The sequence below is a fragment of the Ovis aries genome, chromosome 1 (genome assembly GCF_016772045.2).
Source record: "Ovis aries strain OAR_USU_Benz2616 breed Rambouillet chromosome 1, ARS-UI_Ramb_v3.0, whole genome shotgun sequence".
NCBI lineage: Eukaryota > Metazoa > Chordata > Mammalia > Artiodactyla > Bovidae > Ovis > Ovis aries.
This window is the reverse complement of record NC_056054.1, coordinates 13,575,872-13,600,800: the sequence shown is the minus strand read 5'-3', so window position 1 is coordinate 13,600,800 and position 24,929 is coordinate 13,575,872. Positions and strand designations below refer to the sequence as shown.

The 24,929-nt window shown below is 42.0% G+C and overlaps 1 protein-coding gene and 1 long non-coding RNA gene across 2 annotated transcripts; one reads left to right on the top strand and one right to left on the bottom strand.

The window, feature by feature from the left end:
• Positions 1–2,210: 2,210 nt before the first annotated feature.
• On the bottom strand, positions 2,211–10,705 carry LOC121819013 (uncharacterized). Its single transcript, XR_006059127.2, has 2 exons — positions 10,437–10,705; positions 2,211–8,951 (listed from the first exon to the last, which is right to left on the bottom strand). It is a non-coding gene; the product is annotated as an uncharacterized LOC121819013 (long non-coding RNA).
• A 312-nt stretch (positions 10,706–11,017) lies between these two features.
• RRAGC (Ras related GTP binding C) lies at positions 11,018–23,924 on the top strand. The gene is given in 7 exon segments (NM_001161867.1): positions 11,018–11,254; positions 12,974–13,177; positions 14,133–14,332; positions 16,744–16,858; positions 17,812–17,954; positions 19,636–19,784; positions 23,773–23,924. Coding segments are annotated over 7 exon segments (1,200 nt in total).
• The last annotated feature ends 1,005 nt before the right edge of the window (positions 23,925–24,929 follow it).

The window sequence follows — 24,929 nt, the reverse complement described above, 5'->3', positions numbered from 1 at the left end:
TGTCGCTTTCTTTTACCAGTTTATAGCACTGTGATTCAGTGCCAGGGGCCGAGTCTTGGCTCTACTACACTGGCCATCTAACCATTACAGTTTACTAACGGTGTCTACCTTACAGGGATGGTGTGAGGATTAAAATAAGAAACAGGTGTTTAACGCGCTGCCAGGCATACAGTAAGCGCTCAAAAGTGCTAGCTATTATTATTACATTCCTGCTCACCCTCTGGAGACACACATCAAGTCGGCCACAAAATAAGGAGACTGCAAACGTCAGAGCCGGAGCCCAAACAGACGATTCTAAGCAGTTTTCCAGCCACTGGAAATCCAAGGGCTGCCTTCGACGGTCGCGCGCCCTCTTTCAAGACGAGATTCCACAAACCAGTAGACGCCGGCTGCCGCGGCTTCTGAGGTCCTAGCTGAGACGGGCCCGCCCACTCTCGGCGTCTGGAGTGAGTCCTCGCGCGCCGGGGCTCCGCAGGCCCCGCCCCCTGGCGGCACGCCAGTCTTTGGCCCCACCTGGACACTCGCCCCGAGTTACCAAAACCTAGCCTCCTACTAAGCAACCAAATCTTGGCAAGGACCGGAAGAGGAAGGAGAGGCGAGGCTTCGCTAACCAGAGGGGCGGGTGCACGCAGCCTCCCTCGGCTCATCTCGCTATGGGGCATTCAGAGCGTCCTGGTCGCCATGAAAACAGGCCACACCCCGGCGATCCCGGCCCGGGGATCCCAAGTGCGCAGGCGCCCGTGCCCCTCCGCGCATGAGCAGTGCTGCTCCGAGCCCGCCAGCCACGGTCTCCGGCGCCAGCTACGCCGCTGCCGCTGTCACTATGGCCCATTACAAAGTGAGGGGGGCGCGGCGTGGCTTGGGGCGTGCGGGCGGTAGCCAGCCGCTGGTCGGCTCGGGTGGGAGTGGGGGCGTGCGCGTAGGTTTGGGGGCCTTGAGGTAGTGAGGCGGAGGCGGCGTTGCCGGACTCCCAGCGCCTTCTTCCTGCTCTGGCCCCCGGGCTTCGGCCACTGACCCGCCGTGTCTCCTCAGGCCGCCGACTCGAAGCGCGAGCAGTTCCGGAGGTACTTGGAGAAGTCTGGGGTGCTGGACACGCTGACCAAGGGTGAGCATGGGCCAAGAGAGGGTTCCTCATGCCGTCGTCGTGTTGCTCGGCGCTGTGCCGCGAACGGGCCGTGGTGTGGGGCAGGAGGGGAACAGGAGGGACCCACCCCGGGTCCAGCGAGGTGGGCCTCGGGGGTCAGCGGGGACCGGCGCACGCCTGGCTGCCGGACGCTACCCGGGTCGGGTAGCCTCACCCTCCCCGTGGTGAGTAAAACTCTTGCAGCTGTTGCAAAGTCCCTCCAACTTCCGTTGCTCTGCCTCTAGCCGCCGCAGTGAGCATGTTGCTAGAGACCTTGGGAGAGCCCAACTCCTCTCTCCTGACAAATTTTTCCGAGCCCTCTAAATCCTTCAGAAACATTTCCCCTCGAACAAAGGACAAATGGGAAAACGACCAGATTTGAAAGCAGTTTATAAAGTAGCTTAAGTGAACCTAATCTCTGAAATAGCTCTGTGGATGTGGCTTTTCAACTGAACCCCATTTTGTAGTCTATATCAATTCCTACCTTGTGCAGATTTCATAAAGTAGAATTACAGTTTAAATAACGTGAGGACACATCAAAATGGTTATGTTGTTTTCACTTTTTAAAATGGAAGTCGTTACACTGTATTTCTTAATCTGGAGTTCAAGATCTAAGTAGATGAGTAACGTGATTGACACTGGAAGGTTCCAAGAGCTAGTGTGGGTACTGCTTATTTCGTCAGCTAGGCAGTAAGGCGAATGCTGTTATCTATCACTCAGCTCACTGGCTGGGCGTTTCAAGGGTGTGGAACAGAAGAGCTGGCAGGGATGATGATTTGGGTCCATATGAGAAGTGTAGTTAAGTATCTGGAAATACTTTGGTACCTGCTCTTTGTCCAGAAGCAAAAGTTTGAAAACTCTGGGAGGACAACAACTCTGGGTCTTAGCAGAAAGCAGGGCTTTTAATTCTCAAGGCCTGGGTTGGTCATTTTGAATTGCTACCTACCTTATGTTCAATTTCCTATCTCTTTGCAAATTTCAGTAAACATTAAGTTAGTGTGAAAGCACTGTGCTGTCAGCCTGTAAAGTATCACACCATTGGAATTTCATGGACCTCCCGCTCCCCTCAAAAAACTCCACAAGCACATTTCTTTCATTTATTTAACCATTTTATTCAGGTGTCTGTTAAGGCACTGAGGATACAACAGTGGGGGGTGGGGGGGAAGGCCCCTGCTCTAAATGAACATATCCTAGTTGGGGAAGACAGATAATAAATACATAGTGTCAGCCAGTGGTAAGAGTTGTGAAAAGAACATTGCTGATAGAGTGATGGGTGTGGCATTTTACCTAGCGTGGTAGGGGAAGGCCTCTTAAGAAAGTAACCTTTGAACAAAGACCTGAAAAAAGTGTGCTGTTGAGGAAGTGTAAGGAAGCCAGAGTGGCTGGATGCAGTGAATGGAACACACGTTGGTAAAGGGCAGAGAAATGACCATTGTGGAGGTAAATGAAGATATGCAGCCTTGTGGCCATACTTGGATTTTCCTTCATGAGAATCGAAACCTTGGAGGCTTCTTTTCCCTGGCTGACGTCTACTGGTATTCCCCCTCAACCTTCCTGGGTTTCCAGTTTCCTAAGTAACACCAGACAACAGAGTATCTACTGATATGATGATCTATTTAACATCTGATTTTGTGTACTTCACACAGATTTAACATAATTTTTATCCAGCTCATTTCCAAGAGGATTTGAAACTGCTTCTAACATTAAAACACTATCAGGATGGCTAAACTTAAGTTATTTGGAAGAAAAGCCATTTTAGTTATTTTGAGCACTATATCAACCTTTAAAAATCCTGGCTGCTAAGACAAAAAGGGAAACACTGGGTATAGAGTTCTTGTCTGTTTAAAAGGAAGTATATTTCATCTATAGAAAAACACAGGAAACTTGACACTTACATTATGTTCTGTAATTATCAACCTTAACCTTGTAAGTACCACTGACAGAAATTTAGAAGCTAAAAGAAAGGGTAGGAGAAAAAGAGGAAGAATGGGTAAGAGTATTTATGTCTTATAAAATTAGAATTTGGTAGGGATCAGTGGGAATTAATGGAAGAAGAAACATGGTTGAGTATATAGTTTGAAGAAAAAGGTAGTAAGTAGAGGAATAAAGTGTCTTGTAACACTGAAAGAAGAGGGAAGGCGAGGAGAGGGTAGTGGTGACATAAATATGCCAATTTCTCAAAAAATAGTGCTGTAAATATGTTTAAAAGTATAACTATCAGAACTTAATGTAAGTTGTTTGTAGTTGGCCATTTTTCTTTTTTCATGCTGTCTAAATTATTTTTATAATTAGTTTATATAATTAGTTATTAAAACTAAAATAGAAAAAAGAGCAAAGCATGTTAAGTTGGTTTACAAGAGTTCTTAACTTGGGGCCTAGATATGCATGTTTTTTGTATGTAGTTACAGCTTTTGGTCTTTGATCAGATTTTTCAGAATTTTGTACATAAAAGCTTAACCACTGATTTAGAGAGATTTTCATCTGAGAAGGATCTTAGAAGGAATGTGTTCAATATAAGATGGAAAAGATAGTGCTGACATGAATTACTGGATATGAAACCACTAAAGTATGTATTTTAATTTGAGCACATTGATTACTGGTAGTTTTTGGTTGGTGGTTATTTAGCATGTAGTGGGTGAAACTTCTTTCTTGAATATTTTGGATTCAAAGCTTCTTTTTTCCAACAATTAACCACAGCCTTATTGAGTCTGTAAAAATTTTTCTCAAATGTATCTACCTTGTTTTCATCTCTCTATTACTCTAGTACAGGTCACTTCTCTTTTGTTTTTTGGTGGTGGTGGGGGATGCCACGTGGCATGCAGGATTTTAGTTCTCTGACCAAGGATTGGGCCCATGCCCCCTGTAGTGAAAGCTTGGAGTCCTAACCACTGGACAGCCAGGGAATTCCCAGGTCACTCTCTTTTTAAACTAGCATGTGGTGGTTTAGTTGGTGAGTTGTGTCTGAGACTCCTGCAACCCCATGAACTGTAGCCCGCCAGGCTCCTCTGTCCATGGGATTTTCCAGGCAAGAATGCTGCTGCTGCTGCTAAGTCACTACTGGTTGCCATTTCCTTTTCTAGGGGATCTTCCCCACCCAGGTATTTAACCCCGTCTCCATTAACAGGCAGATTCTTTACCACTGAGCCATAATTGCTCTTCCTGCAATTTAAATCCTTGTCCCACTTGTTAGCCTACTTGACTCCACACAGGAGTCAAGAGTGATCCCGTCACTCTCCTGCTTAAAACTGTTTTAATTATATGCCATTTTGTTTTTAGGATCAAGGCCCGACTGAACTTGCAGGATCCTCCAATCTCCTCCCTAACCACCTTTTCAGCTTCCTTTCAGTTCACAACTCCATCTAGCCACACTTGAATTTTCAGTTCCTGAATACATTGTTCCTTTGCCCTTGCCTTCCCTTTTTGTCTGAAACCTTCATTGCCAAGGTCTTAGGTCTTATTTCCCTTCCCTGGTGCCCTGGGCTGAGTTAGGTGTTCTTCCAGTGTGCTCCCATCACCCATTACCCTTATTGATGCTTGATACTCTTTTGCACTAGACTGTAAATACATTGAGAACAGGGACCTTGTCTGTCTTGTTCACCATGGTATGTCCTAGCAATGTGTTTGGTGTATAATAGATGCTTAATATTTACTGAGGTATGGCATATAATTTTGGCCATTTTAAGACTTTAAATTTTTTTTTTTTTTTTTTTTTGCTTTTTGATTTGCAGTATTGGTAGCCTTATATGAAGAACCAGAGAAACCTAATAGTGCTTTGGAGTATCCTTTTCATTTTTCAAGTCAGAAAAAGGCCTTTATTCTATTGAAAAAGTTACTTCGAGTATTTGGATTTTGATTTCTGGGTAAATATATTGGTGGTAGGGTTGGGATGACTCTCATCAGAGTTATTTCAATAGAGGGCTATTTCATTAGTTTTAATGAGCTCAAGTAAATCCTTAACTTTGATATTAGTTTTTTAAAGCATCACTTAGGAGCTGCTACCCCAGAAAATCCAGAAATAGAGCTGCTTCGCCTAGAATTGGCAGAAATGAAAGAGAAATATGAAGCTATTGTAGAAGAAAATAAAAAACTGAAAACAAAGGTAAAATTTTTGAAAGTATTCATGTTAAAAATAATTTCACCTTTAATGATTATATGATCAGAACTTCACTAAAATGGACAGTAGAGGAGGGAGGAGGGTGAATATCAATCTCAGCTCAGTTAACTGCAAGGAGAAGCTGATACCCTGTCTAGAAAACCACAAGCAAATTGTAAACAGGATGAGCAAAGTGTGGTCAAGAAGAGGTTCTTGGGAACCTTCATCAACAAAAAGATGAAAATACCGGTTTGTAAGTAAATGGAAATTTCTGGGAGTCTTAGGCAGTTAAGTAGGTCATTACGGGGCCACTGCTTTGCGAATGGCCCCCCTTAAGACTGTGCAGTGCATGATCTGTATCGTTATGTGGTGGCCCTGTAATGTGTTAACTGTAAACTTGTTTGCACTTAACCTCTGTACATTTGTTTGCACTTAATTTTGTCTAGTGCCGAAGTTTTTTTCTTTGTTTAAAGTCCTATGAGAATTTTCATAAACTTTTGTCAGCTAAGCCTTTTGAGGTTTTACCGCATTCTGAATCACATAATGCATTTCACATGACTCTAGGCATTTCTCATAATGTGTTTTTATCTTCTCAACGACTCTGTGAGACCATTTTATAGGTGAGGAAACTAAAGCACAGTTAAGTCTAGCTTCTCAAATCTGACAGCTAATTGGAACAACTCATATCTTAGTGTTCTTGCAGTAAACCACAGTTCGGCATAAGAGAGCATTCAGTATCTTAAATTATCCAAGATTCCAGTGTATAAATGCTAGATAACTTTTTTGACACCTTTTAAAGGTCAAAGACATTAGCTGCTTTTTCATTAACTGGCTAGATTAATATATGTCACATGATTTTTTTTTAATACTTTCTAGAAGAAAGTTTTCAGTAAACTTATGGTGGAGAGGAAGAAAGTACCTTTACTATATAAGCCACAGCATCTTTGGGAAGATACGGATTATTGCATAGATGTTTGTGCAGTGCAGTCATGAATGGGAATTAAATTTTAGTTTCCCAGTAATTTTTAAGGTTTATACAAAAAAAACTTTCACTAGGTTTGATTGTATTAAATATTTTAAAAAATCACTGGTTTAAAAAGGCTAGGATTTTATAAACTGATTCAGTCATTGAACAAAGTAGTTGACTTGTTTTGTTACTGTTAAGTTTTTTTTTAACCCAATTTAGAATAAAATTCACCTAAACGCCTCTGTCTTTGCCCCCATAGCTTGCTCAGTATGAACCACCTCAGGAGGAGAAACGTGCTGAATAGGATTCTTCTCAGTTGAAAAGACACTGAAAACAATGGTTTTGTATGACTCGAATAGTTTGTACAGTATATAATCTTTTCTGAACAGATGCTATAGCACTCTTTTAAATATGTTAAATTCACCTATCACACGTTAACTGTTATAAACACATATACTTAGAATCACCAATAAAAACTCAGTATAACTTTCTTTGGGTCTTAAAAAAGCAGGAGAATCAAAAGTGAATCCTGGAAAGAAAAAAAATCTATAAACACAGCCATCGAATTCATTACCTTAAAAGACATTCTATCAGTCTGACTAGGAATGATGGTACTGGTTGTATTTTAGCCAAGGAAGTTTATTAGTACAGAGCTATTCCTTGGTTTAGCTCAGGATTATGAGCACAGGTACAGTCATTCTTTAAAATGAGGATGACACTGTTGTTTTATATTCTCTGTAGGCAGCTGGAGAGATCTGTGTGATACACGATGCTGTTTCATGGGGGTCTCATGAATCTTCTGCTCTTGTTTATATTAGCTGGAACGAATGACTCTTTGCCACCACTTTGCCTTAGATAACTGTGTGTGCCAGTGTGAACTCTGACACCACCTTTCCTTCTATGCAATCATGCCCTACCTGATAATGTTGCCTTGCTTTATTGTGCTCCCCTGGGTCCCAGTTGCACATTGACCTTTCTGTGTTGTTTTTCAATTTCCTGTAATAGCAGTTACCCTGATTGTAATTTATATAAACTTAAAGAGGATCACACTGTTCCCCTGCCTTACTTAGTTGCTTAGCGGGACACAGAACAGAGGCAATATAAAATTCTGGGTTCACGCATAAGCCTGGATGACAAGGGGAATGAGCCATATATTGTGGAAAATTATAGTTCGTGGGTATAATTATACAGTGCTTTTTTCCCTCAAAGTATTTTTCTAGCTTTGAATTCATTTTATCTTCATTATCCCTGTGAAGTAGGTAGGCAAGTGTGAGGGGAGGTGGGGTGCTGAATCTGTAGGCCAAAGACTGATGTGAATACCAGTTATTCACCAATTGTAGAACCTGGGGCACATTAGTTAATTGCTCCAAGATTCACTTTCCTCACCTGTTAAATGAAAATATCTGTGCTGCCTACCTCACAGGGTTGTTGTGAGGGTCAAATGGAATGTATGTGAAAGATTTGTAAATGGTAAAGCACTATATTCTTGTTTGTTAGTCCTTTTTCCTTTCTTGGAAGACCTACAGTCAGATGTTTTTGTGTTACTCTTCACTTATTTTCCTTATTGATTGACTAGCATTATTAAGTAGCAGCCCTATTTCATGTTTTTTTTTGTCCCCAGTGTTACACAAATGTCCTTATTTTCTGGTCAAAACACACAGAGAAAACAATACAAGGAAAGCTGGTTTTTAACTAGCAGAAGCCTCAGCACCTGCTAGAAGCTGTGACCAAGCCAATTATAAGGGCATCTTCATCAGTCACATTGGCAGGAATGTGGCAGTGGTCTGTCTTTTCCAGTCCCAGGTCGGTTTTTGTAGGGGAATCAGATATGGCAGTGGCCCCCGACTCCAGTACTCTTGCCTGGAAAATCCCAGGGACGGGGGAGCGTGGTGGGCTGCCGTCTCGGGGGGTCGCACAGAGTCGGACACAACTGAGGCGAGTTAGCAGCAGGAGCAGATATGGCTGGAAGAACATTTACTTGAATTGGTTTATCTTTTACCAGTTTGAGTGCCTCCTACAGGGACAGCAGTGGGCTGAGTATTATAAAGATGAATGACTTGAAGTTAACTATAAGACATGTATATAATCACAGTGTGGGATAGGATGTGCTAAGAACGGTAAATGATAATAAAACATGGCCTCATGAGGGGTTTTGGAAGAGGAGACATGGCTTCTTTAAGCAGTTGGTGTGATAGTCCCTTTGTGGACAGGCAAGTAGAAATTTTTTCTGGCAGCCAGCACTCATTTTTTTCCCTAATAAGACTGGTATTAATATTTATGTAAATCAGGTGATTGTCTCCTGTACCATCCTTTTGAAAAATGGCAACCTGTGAGTTGGATAATCAGACTTTTGGGGGGAAATGACATGCTTACACTGCTGTATCAGTCAGTGCTATGTAAGAATTCAGGGTGAGCCTGGCCTCTGCAGGTCCTCTTCAACGTTTCTATCAAGGATCTGGATGAAGACAGTATACATGATGCTCAATGGAGTAAAAAAAGGATCCGATCTGTTGAGTTCCTGCTGTTGCAGCTGCCTTATCTGTAAAATGTAGATTTCATATCTTGCCTATCTCACAAGGTGTTATAAGGATTAAATTAAATATAATGGATGTAAAAAGTACCTTGCAAATTGTAAAGGACTACATATGGGTCAGATGGTAGTAATGCTAATTCTCTGTTTGCCACAGAGTTGGAAGGGCTGGTTGGTAGACGATACTGAGATGAGCTTGAAAATGATTCACAACTTGGGAATGCCTAAACTTCACGGCCTAAATGAAAAAGTTGAAATATCAAGTCTTACATTGAGGTTAAAAATGCAGCTGTACAAGTTTAGGCACTTAGGGATTGCTGACAAAGTACTGGTTCCAGTGACTGTTAGTGTGAACCACTTACAGTCTGTATATTTTTTTAAAAATTCCATTCTGGAAAGCACTAATAGAAATACTGTCCAGGTGCTAAACAATCACCCTGAAGGCTCTATTGGTCCTTATTGTGTTGTAGGTGTCAGACATTTGATGGATGTTGACAAGCTCAATTGCATATAAATGTGGAGAGTACATTTGAAACCACAAAGCTGTATTGTCCAACATGGTGGCTGCTAGCCACATCTGGCAAGTAAAATTAAAAATTCAGTTCCTGAGTCACACAAGCAGCAATTTAAGTGCTCAATCCACACTGGCTACTATGTTGAGCAGTATAGATGTGGAACATTTCTGTCATCACACGAAGTGCTATTGGACATTACTGTAGAAGGCTGGGCTGAAGTATGTTTAATGTGGAACAGAGAAGACAGTGGGTAATGAAAACTGTAATCCAGTATCTGAGGTGCTGTCATAAAAAAGATGACCACTGCTAATAGACTATGGTGTATAAGCTCCAAGGAGTGTGATTTTTGGCCTGAATAAGAGACTTCTAAGCCAAGTTTTACTACAGTGGAATTGTTTCCTACTGAGATAGTGAGCTCTCTTCCCTGGGCTCTACTGAAATGTATGCTGCAAGTCTTTCATGCAGCGTCAGAGACGCTGTACAGTAGATTCTTTTTAGGTGAGAGGTTGCACTAGATGACCTCTAAGGATGTCCTACCTTTAATTTTGAGATTCAGACAAAACCAACTTCTAGATGTGCATACCTGCTTTCCCTTCATAATCAAGAAAGTTTCCTTGAAAGATCAATATCACCACCCATGTCCCCTTTAAGAGGAGGACCCCGGAGGAGGAAATTGGTTAAATTTCCAATTCTAAAGCCGCCCTGTGAAGAGTAAAATTCCTCTAGCTTTCCCATATTTTGGTGACAAGCATTTGTTCTGGTCAGCTTTCATTATTAATGCCTTTGGTCTCTGATCTGAAGGAGATCACACAAGATGCAATGTTTCATGGGGTGATGGAATTACTACAGAAGTAGATACTGGGTGGGGAGGAGTCGTCGTCAGATCCTGATAAGTCAAACAGTAGCAGTATTCATTGTCAGTGATTTGCTGAAGAAAGTGGGTAAGACATTCTAGCTTACTAGCATTTGCTTTCCTATCAGGGGCCAGCTACCTGCTAGAACGAACTATCTCACCGATGACTCTGCCTCGTTTGAGGTTTTGCCCTCTGGCTAGCTCCTCCTCTCTACCTTTGAACACCTCAACCAATGCCATCCTTCCAGACCTGTTCAGACGCCAGCTCCTTAGAGATGCTCTCACCCACCCATGCTGAGCATTTCTATCTGCATCTTTGACCTTCCCACTTCTATCTCATACAGAAGCTACTTACTCAGAGGTCCGATCTCCATTAACCCTGGGGCAACTTGAGGGCAGGCAGGGTCCAAGGTAGTTCCAGTTTTGTGCCCCTTCTGCCCCAGGACTTCGCGGGCATCAGTAAGTATTGGTTGGGCAAGCACAATAGTAGGAGGAGGACAATCAATTCTCCCAAGTGCCCAGAGAGCGTCACTCATTGTGTTGGCCTCCGGAGTCCCGAAGAAGGCAGGAGAACGGTGAGGAGCAAGGCGCGTGGCTGGCTTGGACGGAGGTGCGGGCTGGGGCGGAGGGCAGAGGGCTCGGCCCGGCTACCCTCCTCGTGACTCCTCCTCCCCCCTCCACGGCTCCGAGTCAGGTGATTCCGGGCACGTGACGGGCACCACCTACCTTGCTGCTCCCGAGTGGCAGCTGGGGCGACCAATGAGGGGCCAGGCTCGGGCGGGGAGCCTATGAGAGCCGGGCGCCGGGGGGCGGGCCGCACAGCGGCGGCGGCTGCCGGGGGCGGCGGCGGCAGCGGCGGCGGCGGACTGGGGAGGCGGCGGCCTGGCTTGGCCTGGCCTGGCCTGTCAGGGCGCGGGCGGCGGCGGCTCCAGCACCATGTCCCTGCAGTACGGGGCGGAGGAGACGCCCCTCGCCGGCAGTTACGGCGCGGCGGATTCGTTCCCAAAGGATTTCGGCTACGGCGTGGAGGAGGAGGAAGAGGAGGCGGCAGCCGCGGGCGGCGGGGTTGGGGCGGGGGCCGGAGGCGGCTGTGGCCCGGGGGGCGCTGACAGCTCCAAGCCGAGGATTCTGCTCATGGGCCTGCGGCGCAGCGGCAAGTCCTCCATCCAGAAGGTGAGTGGGGCCGTTCGGGCCCTCCGCCCCTCCCCCTCCCTCCCCTCCTCGGGGGCGCTGGGGGCCAGCCGGGAGGGGAGGCCCTGAGGAGGGCGGCGGCCGGGGTGGCCGGCTGGGTTGTCCCAGCGCGCTTTCTCTTCTCTGGGAAGCAGAGCCCGGGCGCGGTACGCGCCGGGACCCCGATCTCGGAGTCCACGCCCAGGTCAGCCGAGGCCGAGTGGATCCCCGCACTCCCTGAGTGGCCGGAGCGAGGCAGGTGCCCGTGGCCTCACCTCCTGGGCCCTCACTTCCTGGGACCCAGCCCCCATGCCATTCATGAAACTGAGACTTGCTCCCCGGTTCTAACTTTCCCACACTCCTTACCCGACTCCGGTTGTGTGTGCGCCTCTCACTTCAGGTGACCTGAGTTTGCAGGGCTTCCCAGGTGAGCCCCAGGGAGCAGCGTCAGAAAGAGTTGTGACTAACTCCTTGGTGTTTGTAATGCCTGCTCTTGTTGCTAGTACGAAGGAGACTTCACTGTGACATTCCTTAGTGGGAATGGGGGCTGTTCTTCCACCTGTTTTAGTACTTTTAGCCCGGTGAGTATAATTAGTAGTGATTTCCCCTCTGTGTGTGTGTAGCTACAAAAGTCTTGAGACCTGGAGAATATTTACAGACCTTTGTACATGTGCTTTTACTTGGGAAATGGCAGGAGAGGATGGAGGGCTATTCGCTTTTTTAGTAAGGGGGAATAGAGGCAGGGTTGACCACCTCCATCAGCCATTCCTCTTAAACACAAGGTGAGCTGGCGATAAAATGCCAGATCCCTGGCTTTTTGCGCTTTTCATTCTGTGGCAAAGATCTCTCCAAAATAAATCTCTGCGTGATATTCTGTAGACATGATAATTTTAAAAAGTAGCCTTCCAAATTTACGGGATTACTATGTTTTATTATCTTTTCACCGTTACAGCAAAATCTGAGTACATTGATGGCAGGTTTTTAGCAAACTGGTTTTGATTCGTTACAGTGTTACTCACAGTCTAAACCTCAGGAGTAACTATCCATTTTTCCCATCCAGCGAGTAGAGAGAGGGAAATTCCTTTTGTGTTGGAATTGTGTGGATTGTGATAATTGTGATTAACAATTGCGTTTACCTTTTTTTTTTTTTCCTCATGGGAGCTGTCTTTTCCTTGTCAAGTCCCATTCTTCCCCTCCTCATGAATATTCCTTCTCTACCAATATGCCTTTTCCTATTTGGTATAATTTGCCTTTATTTCTTCCACAAGACTGCAAACCCATGAAGGACAGAGTCCAGTCAGTTTATTTTCTAATTGTTTGTTAGAGCCTGATGTGGGCATTCTGATAAAATTTTAATGAACAAAACTACTTAAACTTTAGCTATAAATTTTCATAATCTTAGAGCAGATTTTGGCAGAATTTATACAATGAGGAGAAAAAAAAGACTGAGGAGAGACATTGCTACTGCTAGTATTGTATACAGACAGAGAAAATAGAAAAGTTTTAGCTTTTCTGGGTGATTTGGTTTTAGTAATTTGGTATTTTCTGTTCTGTTACAAGTTAGAGGATAGTGAGTACCAATGGATATACCATTCACGTTTCATCTCTCTCAAAATTTTTGCTGTAGGGTCACATTCTTTATGTTAATTCTGGGTGGAGTTTTGTACTTATTTTAAATAAAAAGTGGAATAGTCATTAAATTGTCCTTTTTTCTTTTAACAGGTGGTGTTTCATAAAATGTCACCCAATGAGACCCTCTTTTTGGAAAGTACCAACAAGATTTACAAAGATGACATTTCTAATAGCTCCTTTGTGAATTTCCAAATATGGGATTTTCCTGGGCAAATGGACTTTTTTGACCCAACTTTTGACTACGAGATGATCTTCAGGGGAACGGGAGCGTTGATATACGTCATTGATGCACAGGTAGTTGGACATGACGATGTTTACTTTTCTTCTCTGATGGCGGAAGATGTAGGAACAAAGGAAAGTTGTTTATCTTGTCATGTGCTTCTTGCAGTTTGTTTCTTTGCCACTAGATTTCCTAACTCTGAGAGGTGTACCTGCAGAGGTGCTTTAGGAGCAGGCATGCCTTTGTGCAAGTACAGAATATGAGATGACTAGGAGATAGGGTTTATATCTCTGAGTTCTAGTTAGTGAGCAGTGTTCCATTTTTGTTAATAGTAGATATTGCTATATTTTTATTAACTGTTGTAATGTTGTCACCCACTGAAAAGGTCTTATCAGTGTCTGTAATGAGGAATGTGAGAACTGAGTCAGTAAATATTAAGTGAATAGTTTCTTTAGTTGTCCAAATTCATTTTAGCTCAGCTAGCACTTATTGAGGGCCTAGCATGTGGCAGACACTCAGATAAATGGGACATGTCTCTATCCTTAAGAATCTTAATTTTTTTCTAAGCTTAAGCATTAGCTAGGAATGAGTTCTGAGGTACAGACTCTGTTATGAGTGCGTTCATATGTATGACCTAATTTAATTTCTTCTTCACAGTGCTGTAAGGTAGGTATTGTAACTACAATTCTATGGCTGAGTAAACTGAGATCACAGAATTTAAGCAATCTGCTTAGAGTCACACATCTAATAAATGGCAGAGCTGGGATTACTTAAAAAATTTTTTATTGGGAATAAGTGTCCATTTCCATTTCCTTTTCTTATCAGTATTAAAAATTACAAGCATTAACTTGGTAGTTGAATTCTTAACAAGAGAGATTGAAGATCTATTTAGTGGTATAAGTTAATGTAGTTGTTTGAATACTTATGAATGATTAGGGTAATATATATTCTGTGGTTGGGGAAAGAGGTGGTTTGAGGCTTTCCTAACGTAAGATTTCTTTTTAAAAAATATTTTGTTCTGACTTACAGGATGACTACATGGAGGCTTTAACAAGACTTCACATTACTGTTTCTAAAGCCTACAAAGTTAACCCAGACATGAATTTTGAGGTTTTTATTCACAAAGTTGATGGTCTGTCTGATGATCACAAAATAGAAACACAGAGGGACATTCATCAAAGGGCCAATGATGACCTTGCAGATGCTGGGCTAGAAAAACTCCACCTTAGGTAACAACCTGTGTGTTTGATATGGGAGCCCTGAAAAGTGTGTAAATGTATTCCCATCTCTGTCATTACAAACACGTAGCTCTCTGTTACTGGTATACCCTTCCCAAATGTGTAATGTTTTTGATCTTTGTTGAATTCAAGCAGTTTTGGGAGCCTGATGTTACTGAGAAGTTACTTCCCCTGCTTTTTTGCATATTCCCAGAGGTTGAAGTCATGCGAGGTCTGTTTCTGTAGGTGTGTTTACAAATTCATCTCAAGAGACTGGAGTCAGGCTGTTGCCTCATGGCATCAAATCTGCTTTGGGATTCCCCTCTCTTGGTTACATTCCCCCCCCTCCCCACCTCAGTTCAAGGAATCTCACATTTGTTGTAGAACTCTGTAGCTTAATCTTTCACAGTACCTTTCTCAGTAAGAAGAGCCTTTTAAAGAGGGCACATTTTAAGTTTGGATTCTAATGTTTCTTGTTTATGTTTTTTAAAACACTTTATGCTTTTATAAACCTCTAAAAATTGGGTGAAGTGATTGTATCCATTAAATCTGCTTAGGGTTGCTATCAAGTTAAAGAACTGCTGATTTGTAATTTTCATTGCAAAATTAATATTAAAGAATACCTACTAGATAAACTCAGTGGTTTGTATGCTTGTATTTTAAAAATATGTGAGAATTATTTCCTGCATCTTTTTTTATGGTTTAGGTAGAAATGAGTAATAAAAAGTACCCCCAAAAATGTTCTTTTGATGGTACAAACAACTTAAAGGGGAAGCAGCAGAGAGACAACCGTAGCTATTTCCTTATCCTTGCCTTGTTATAATGACTTCCCTCTAGCCTCAAGCCAGCCCCTATCCTTACCGTAATATTCCCTAGGGCCTCCGGCTATAAGATCTTTTTGTTACTCTCCTAAGAAACCACATAAAGTCCCATTGACCTTTAGCCTGGATTAAAATAAGTGCAAGTAATTCATGTTTTTAAAAAAATTCAGTATTTGTAGGAGAAAGTGAAAGTATATTCCAGTAAAACTCCTCAGTCTTATTTTTCTACCATGAATGATGGGTTTTAAGCCATGATTGTCCTGTGTTCTCCAGGACCCATAAGAACCCTTCTGATCCTCTTAGCACCATGTCAGTGTCCCTTTCCAGAGCACCCACTTCAGTGGTATACACTGTCACTTTTTCCAGTTCTCTGTGGGGCCCTGGGCCTTGTTAACAGCATTAAACTTTTATTAATTACTAGCAGATCTATGGATGAGGTTCTTTTCATTTCCAGTTTCCAGAAACTCAGCTTCCTAGAATGCCCTGTGCTTTTGGAGGTTCTTCCTGTCCCCATCCACCTCCAAATCTCACAGTTCCTGCAGGGCCTTCTTACATTGCTAGCCTAAAATATACCTTTACCTTAGTGCCTGTGGGGGGATAGTCTTGGTCTTACCTCTTCCATTGTTCTAACATCTAGATTAGAGCCCCATCTAAGTTAGGTTCTTAGGTGCACTCTTTGAAAGTATCTTTGAATTTTGATAAAAAGTGTGATATAAACAGTTCGGTGTCTCTGACTTCGTTATCTGTGTTTATAATTACGTAATGGATACAGCTGTGTAACTAAGAGTATACTTCCTGAGTGAAAAAGCAGGTATAGTTGACCACACTGTTTAAATTGTTAAAAGCCTCTCTCTCTCTCTCAAGTATGTGTTTTGTTAAATCTACAAATTTACTTCCTTGTGTATCTTTTTGGGCCCCCAGATAGCTGCCCCTTCTCTCTAGAGCTCCTGCTCTCATCTTCCTTAGCATGTTATTTACATAAATTCTAAGTGCCAGTTTTATTCATTTTTTTACTCAACAAATATTCATGAATACTCTATAGGGCAGTGGGCACGTAGCTGTGAGCAAGGCTGACGGCCTGTATTCTCATGGAGCTTACATTCTGATGAAGGAGACGGCTCAAAAGCACATAAATAAACATATAGTGTAATTTTAAGTACTCATCAGTGCTATGCAGGAAAACAAAGGGGGAAGAGGTTGAAAGCAGAGGGGACAGAAGTACCATTTTAGGTGGGGTCAGGAAGGAACTTTCTGAGGAGGTAACTTTTTAGCAGAAACCTGTACTGTGTTCTTATTTAATAAATGTCACCTGTCTCCTCTGAGCTTTCTCTTATTTTTTTGGTCAGTTGTGGGCTTAAGAACCCAAGCTTTTTGGATCAGATTTGCCCTCTGTGTAAATGTATTAAAGGGATGGAGAGCTACAAGCCAGGTGGGGAAATTGCATGTGTCATCTTGAGTGAGGGAGATGGTGCATAAAATAGGCTTTATTTGAACGTACTAAAATCAAATGTGAAGAAACTTAAAAATTTTATGTATTGTGATAATTGTTGTTGGACTTTTAAGATATTTTTCAAATTAATCAAACTATGTTATGTCTTTCAGCTTTTATTTGACTAGTATCTATGACCATTCAATATTTGAAGCCTTCAGTAAGGTGGTGCAGAAACTTATCCCACAGCTACCGACCTTGGAAAACCTATTAAATATCTTTATATCAGTAAGTGTGCTATTTAATTCAGTGTTGTTTCTGGTTTTTGTTGAATATATTTGTATTATCAAATTCTCCCAAAAATGCCTTGAATTAATCTGAGTCAAGCTTAAAGACACAGTTAAATATTAAATAAATAATAAAAACATTAAAAAAAATGGCTTGTGCTATTTTCTGAAATTTTCTTTAATACTTACCTTTTTTTGTCTTAAAAGGCTCTGGTGAAAAATTTTCTCATGCTTTTCTTCATTAAAAATATCTTCGTGATCTTTTATTCCTGAAGGAAGAGTAGAAACTAGGATATACTGGGTGTTGGGAATTAGACTCAGTTTAATCTCTGGTTTATTGGAGGTCACACTGAAAAATTGATCCTTGTTAACTGTAATCTGTCTCATATTTCACATTTCTTATTTTGAGGATTCAGTTTAATTAAAAAGGATATTCTTCCCATCAGTTTAGCATTCAGCGACTGTGTTTTCCAAACACTGCTTTGAAGGACTCAGTGTGTCGTGATGCCCGATTCTTTGGGCTTTTGCACTATGCTAGATGTTGATGTGAAACATTGTTTGCTAAGTGCCACATCAAACCTTTCTGGTAGCAGGATCATTTGAATCAGAGATTGATTATTGTCAAGAAAAGGATTATCAGAAATGGAGCATGGCTTGATTTTTGGAGGATTTTGTTTGTTTTTTGGTGGTGGCTTAGGAAATAATTCATTTAAGTAAAGAGAATGAAAGAAGAACAAATTTGAGTGTGCTATTATGTCAGTAAATCAGAGCAGAGAAACGATTTGACTTTTCTTCTTTGGATAAGAGAAGTGTCTCCTAAGCAAAGTACTGTTTACTCTTGGTATTGGGTTGTATAGTTAAAAATGCTCTTGGATGTTAATGATTCAGGATCTTTGATAAGTTTACAAATTGTGATTCTGTAGAAAATGAACACTTGATTTTGTTTTTTCCAAGAATTCAGGTATTGAAAAAGCTTTTCTCTTCGATGTTGTCAGCAAAATCTACATTGCAACAGACAGTTCTCCTGTGGATATGCAGTCATATGAACTTTGCTGTGACATGATTGATGTTGTAATTGATGTGTCTTGTATATATGGGTAAGTTGTGTTCGTGTATATTTTTGTAAGATCTCAGACAAGTGGAAAACCACGAGTTTGACTTGTTAGGGGGATTAGTTTCTGAGGCATCTAGCAAGTACTGTATGAAGTAGAACTGACCACAGTGCTTCAGTTTGGAGCATAATTTCTCTGTGAGTGGACTGCTGGGTCTTACTCTTTCCGAGTGGATGGACAAGAGCAGTTGAGAAGGTGTGGCTAGTGCCAGACTTATATCAGTGAAAGTTTCACCCGCTTTAATTTCAGGGGTTTGTACTATGTCTTCTCACTACCGAGACTTTTCACTACTGTTAGATCAATAAACTAGACTAATTTATTTAAAACACTGAATAACAAGAGTATGTACTGGTTCCTAATTTGATTTAGGTTCTGTGGAACTGAGGAGTCCTTAACCTTTCAGGGAGCACAGAAACAAGGAATGTTTGACCTATACATCTCAGTTGCTAAGAAGTCTCTAAAATATAAACCTTTTATTTAAATTCACCACACTTTATACAGAAATTTGTAAAGAAAGAGTTTTGTAGAATAGTCCAGAAGACAAGTGAAAACATTGGTGGATTTACTAATAATTATTTGAAAAGCCAGTAACCTGTGCAGCCTCTAATAGTGATGGTTCATCTTGTATATTAATGTCGGCCCTCCCAAGCACTGTCCTGAGCTCTGACAGTACCTTTGCGTTTTGATACCTCTGTCCTTGATCTGTTGTTCCTCTGTTCCACCTAGTCTGAATTCCTGTTTCATCTCTTCTCTACCCGGCACTTTGGTCTTTCTGCCTCGCTTGTCAGTGTCTTTCTCTGGCTGCCTCGGGGTAGGAGAATGCGCTGGTCTTAGCTCTTCTTTACCTGTCTGTTCTTGTTTTCCATTCCTGTCAGTTTTGTGATTACACGCTTGCCTTTGTTTTTATTCTTTCCCCAGTGAAAATGTGATTTTTGTCTGTACATCGTGCAGAAAAGTTTCATGTTCCCATTCCTAATTTTAAAAAGAGATGAATAGAATGTATTTTTTATAATAAAAGAATCAAATTTAGTTGTAAATTTTATTTTCAGTATAAGGCACATTGTAAACTACATTACACACGATAAAGTACATTATAAAAAAGAAAAGAAACAGCCATTATTTCATTATTATTAACCTGTGTGTGAATTTTGGTATGCTTTATTGAAGTTCAGTTTGTTGCTTACTTGGCTCTTGATTTGTGTTTTTTTGAAGGGGGCTCCATGTAATTCTGACAATCTAATCTGATAAATGAAATAGCCTTCAGACCCTGTCAGGCTCACTGTGCCGGCATCAGGATTCCACAGTATCTCTGATGGACCGCACTTACTTTAGTTTTTGTACTCACTCCTTTTTCACTACTGACAGTTTTCATATTTCAGGCCCTTCTTTATTTGCCGAGGGTGTCAGCACTGATTAGTGTGAAGGAAAATTAGAAGTCTGCTGTTTCCCATGCGTCCTAGGTCAACAAGGTGGTGTGAGCACATGGAATGATTATGCAGCAGGGGCTGGGCACCCACAGCTAAACAGAGCTTCCGTTCCACTGGGGTCGAGCCAGCCTGTTTTCTCAAAAGACATTTAGGAAACTGGGTAGAATGCCTTGTTGTGCAAATGTGACAAAATGCCGAGTTGGGAAACCTATAATGAACTATACTTTGTTTTAAAACAGGTTAAAGGAAGATGGAAGTGGAAGTGCTTATGACAAAGAGTCCATGGCCATCATCAAGCTGAATAACACAACTGTCCTGTATTTAAAGGAGGTGACTAAATTTTTGGCACTGGTTTGCATCCTTAGGGAAGAAAGTTTTGAAAGGAAAGGTAATGACATTTTAAAAACCATCTTTATATAAAGGTCTTTGTCATAATTTCTTAGGTTCTGGAAAACAAGAGAAAACATTGTTGCAGTGTTAGAGGATTTACCAGTTAGTTTGATCCCTTGGAGAAGGGCATGGCAACCCACTCTAGTATTCTTGCCTGGAGAATTCCATGGACAGAGTTGCCTTGCAGGCTGCTGTCGGGTCACAAAGAATTGGACATGACTGAGTGACTAACACTTTCACTTTCATGATGTTTTCAACTACTTTGTGCCTTTCCTTCCATGAACAGCCCGTGCTTTCTCCTGCCTTCTTTTGGTCTTTGGTTTTTAAATCACATTTTTTATTCCAGCCTCTGATTTTACATCCTTCTGTTACCTGTCTGCCTCCATTTGGCTTCCACCTGAACCAGTCTGCTGAGGTGGTTTGAGAAGTTACCAAATCACCTTCTTGCCACATTTGGTGGCCTTTCCTTTTCAGCCTTCCAAAGCAATGTGACCCTGTCATCCAGTACTCTTTCAAGCGCTCTTCTCTCTGCTTTCCCAAAGCAGAGCTCTTTGGGTTCTTTGTGTGTCTGTTTCTCTGACCACCTGTTTCTTCTAACTACTTTTCTTTTTCTCGGTTCTGAGTGCCCTTTGGAGCCAGGGCTTCTGGCTCATTTCTTCACTTATTCTCCTGGTGAGCACATCACATCTATGGCTTCGGTTAATCTCCGTGTAGTTGACTGAAAAATTCGCCTCTCCAGCTCTGACGTGGGGCTGTTTCCATCCCGTCCGTGTCTGGCGCTGTCAGCAAGGCATCTTTACCGAAATGTTGACCTTCCCATGACGTCAGAGACCAGTGACTCTTCCCCGTCGGCTCGTGACTCTCCTGGCTGCTCTACTTCTGCTACTAGCTACGCCGTTTCCTGGTGTCCACGCTTAGCTGTGTGCCATCTGCTAGTCGTGTGGTGTGATTGCTTCCAAGGCCCTTGCACAGCATCTCACAGAGGGTGTTCTTTGTTCTCCTTTTTCCATTCTTTTCTGTGGTTTCCACTGAATCTTCACCAACTCTGCACGTTTGTTTCTTGTGGAACTTCCTATCCTTTCCCACTGTTGGTGTCTCCAGTACAAGTCCTCGCCCATCCAGGCCTAAGGGGCTGCCTTCAGCATATACACCGAGGGCTCAGTCTGTGTCGTCCTTTATTCTCGGGGCAGACTAGTTTCCAGAATGTTCCTTTTATCATGTTATTTAACTACTCAAGGACCTAGAGTAGCTCTGTTACTCATGCAACAAGTTCCTTTTTTTCTGTCTGGGTTTGTGATAGTAATTAATATGGAATGAGTTAATATTATTTCTCTGATGCTCATATTAATGAAACATTTTAGATATACAAAGTTTTTTTGATAAAACGAAAATGTATATATTCCCCTTTGACCTTAAGATTTGAAACGTGACCGATACATGTTTGTGTTTTGTGTATTTCTCAGTTGAAACCCTCTCTTGTGCTCTGTTGAATGTAGTGTTTTCTTTTTCCTGTGTCTGAATTAGTCTTTTAGTTCTTATCTATCCTTAAACTATATAGGGTATTATGTATCTTTGTGTAAACCATGTCAAAATGTAAGTCATCTTCTGCAACTTGCTTGCTTCTCTTCATTCAAGATTGGTTTTGAGGTTTATCCATATCAATAGCATGTTGCTTCAGCTCATTTGTCACTGTCTGTGAAATGTGTATATCACAGTTCATATTCTTCTTACTGTATGTTTAGATGATTTTTAAGATTACAGATAGTTCTGCAAGAAATTAATGAACAAGTTTGCCTTTGCACATACAGAGAATTTCTCTAGAATAGTGAGTATTTAGGAGTGAGATTTATGGAGGGCATATGTATTCGGTTTTACTGTTGTTCAGTCAGTTGCCCAGTCCGACTCTTTGTGACCCTGTGGACTGCAGCCCCTCAGGCCTGTGTCTCCCTCACCATCTCCCCAAATTTTCCCAAGTTCATGTCCCCTGCTCAAGTTCATGTCAGTTTTACTAGGCATTGTTGAATTGCTTTCCAAAGTGGCTTTATAGTTTTCACCCCAGACAGAGCTTTGTGGGCGTTTCTGTCGCTTCACGTCCTTGCTCATGTTTAATGTTGTCGGATTGTTCAGTGGTTGTCAGTCTGGCAGGTGCGAAGCAATGTCTCGTTGGGGTCTCATTTTTATTTCTCCAGTTACTGCTTAGAGCCAGCGTCTTTCTCTTTGTAGGCGCTCTGTCATGTCTGTTTTGGCTTCTCTAGTGATTTATTTGTTCCTATGCTTTTATCTTTTTTGTGCTTCAGGAGTTTCTTATCTTTTTCCATTCTAATCTTTAAAAATTTTTAAAAACTTTTGGTTCCTGGAAATTTTCAAGTAAACACAGAAGTTGAGCAGCACGGCAATTCCATGTACCTGTCCCTGCGTGAACACATGGTCAGTCTTTTGTTTCCTGTATATCTTCATTTAAAAAAAATCCTTTGTTGTGGAAACTGTCAAACATAAAAGAGTAGAGAAAATAATGTAAGGAAGTCCTTCTTATCTGTCACCCAGAATGAACAACTATCAAAATCATAGCCATTCTTATTTCATCTCTATACCTTTTCTCTTACTGGGTTATTTTGAAGCAAATCTCTGACATGAAATCATTTTGTCTGTAGAGATTTCAGCAGGTATCTCTAAACAATAGTGCTCTTTTTAAAGCGTGATGGTATCACCATTAATAGATGTTAAAAGAAAAAAAAACTAACAGTGATTTCATATCATCATCACATATCCACACATTGTTCAGGTTTCCTTGATTGTCAGTTTAATTTCACCATTTGCAGAGAACTCAATTTTATTGTAGTTGAACTTATCAAAACCTTTATTTTTTTCTGAATGTGAAGGAACTCCTTAATTTGACTCTAACCTGCTTCTTCAGACTCGTTCCCAGTACTGCTCCCAAGAATCGTCCGCTCCCATCTCCAGCCAGACCAGCTTCTTTCCTGTCTTCCACCTGTGTGCTGCGTTCGCAGTGCCAACTCCCTGCTGTTTTCTTGTGATTTTGCTCCTCTTCCCTGCCTATTAAAATCTTGCCCGTATCCTCAGAGTCTTCTCTGCACCCTGAAGTTTTCTTGGCTGCCTTTGCCTTGCACTTGACCCTCCCACCTTTGGCTGCTTCCCCATCTGTAGGCACTTTGGCATCAGATGCTTGTGGTTTGTTTCTTGTGTGTTGTCTTTGTGTCACGGTATCCTTGAGGACCTAGGTGCTTCTCTTTCAGCTCTGCTGTTCTCAGTACTAGCTGCTAGTTTCAAGTTCTTCTCATGATGCGGAAGGACTTCTGGATCTCCAGCAATCTCCTCCAAATTCTGGGCACTAAGGAGGATTGAGGGAGTAATAGGGAGGTCTTCCTTTTAAGGAGACTCCATGGAAGTCTTTACACACTTGCACTTTTCTTGGTGGCTGGAATTGGTCACATGTCCATATGTACCTGCAAGGAACCCTTTGACTGAAATTTGATTTGGAAGCCCGTTCATAAGCAGAAAAGGACAGAGTTGCCCTCCCTCCCCTCTGAGGTTGGGGAGCTGGCTTCCTGAGGCTCTGCCCTGTGGGCCTTCTTGATAACCTCCCATCCCCATGGCTCTACTGAGCAGTTTGTGTAACTCTTGTTCCAACTGTTTCCTTCAGCTTTTCTTTGCCTGCCCCAGAGACTTGTAAAAGGAAAAACTTGATGTATCGAAGTATTTTACTTTCACTTTATAGAGTTCATTGTAAATTTCCTTAGCAAATTTGTCTTCCTAATTGCTTTTTTATTTACCCTCTTCATTCCCAGGCCCAGAGGTAATCAGTGTTAGCAACTAGGGCATATGCTTTATCATGCTTCCATTGTAGAGAATTTCTCAATTGGATATATGTTTTAAAATACATACCAATTATTTCTTTCCGTCACCAAATGTTTCCTAGCAGATAGTTGACATTCAGGGTGCCTGATCTTCCTTTTTCTCTCCTGCAGGTTTAATAGACTATAACTTCCATTGTTTCCGAAAAGCTATTCATGAGGTTTTTGAGGTGGGTGTGACTTCTCACAGGAGCTGTAGTCACCAGACCAGTGCCCCCAGCCTGAAAGCGTTGACGCACAACGGCACGCCACGAAACGCCATCTAGCCTGGATGCCAGTGATCGGGGCTCTGTGCCAGCTTATTCTTCACTCCAGGGTCAGATGCCACGTACTGCAGGACATGGGAGTTGCCGCTTGTGAGAACCTGGTGCCTGTCCCACTAGAGACAAGGGGTAGAGTTTCTCATTTGGATGCAGACACCTTCAGCCAGTGGTGTGCAACTGAAGCTACTGTTTCTTTAAAAAAAAAAAAAAGGCAAAAAAGAATTCCAGAGACCACAGAAGCGTGTGTCTTTCTCCTCTTGGGGGCCCTACTTTAAGTAGTTGGGACATCTTGGACCTGGAGATAATAGCCGTTAACCCGTCCTTACCAGGGGATGTCGCCATCAAATACCAGTTGAAAATAATAGAACTGAATTTTTATATGCTTCACTTAGATTCTCATTTGAATAGTCTCTAAAAATCCTGCCTCGCTTAAGTTCTAACACTGCCTCTCAGATTTCAATTTTGGACCTTACACACCTCAGACCTTCTAAACGCATTTGCTTGCTAACTCAAGACACATGGTCTGACTGCAGCAAAAAAGGACATTCCTGTATTTGTTTCTGAAGAAATGAGAAAATTTTATGCTGCATCAAGTCAAGAGCAAGTCTCCAACAGTGGCTGCTGCGTTTGTTCCTTCAGAAGTGTTGAGGAACAAACTTTGAGACAGAAGATCTTTGCACCTGTGTTTTGGATACCAGATACCTGGGTTCCTTCCCTCACATTTGATAAATGATTCTGATCACTGTTTGAAAAAAAAGGGAATTAAAAAAGTTGTTTTCCCCGTAATCTCTTCCTCCTCTTAGGAGAAAAACTCATCATGTCATTGAAATATTTAGCTCATTTTTCTTTAAACTTGATACCAGTCTCCACGTACCTTTTATTCTAAGCTGTTGAGATTCTGTTAAGAATTGCTGTTTTGTTGCCCCTGAATGACCCAAAGGCACTGGTGGACTGTCCACTGGGGGTTGAGAGCGTACGGCACCACGACATGTGTCATTAAACATACTT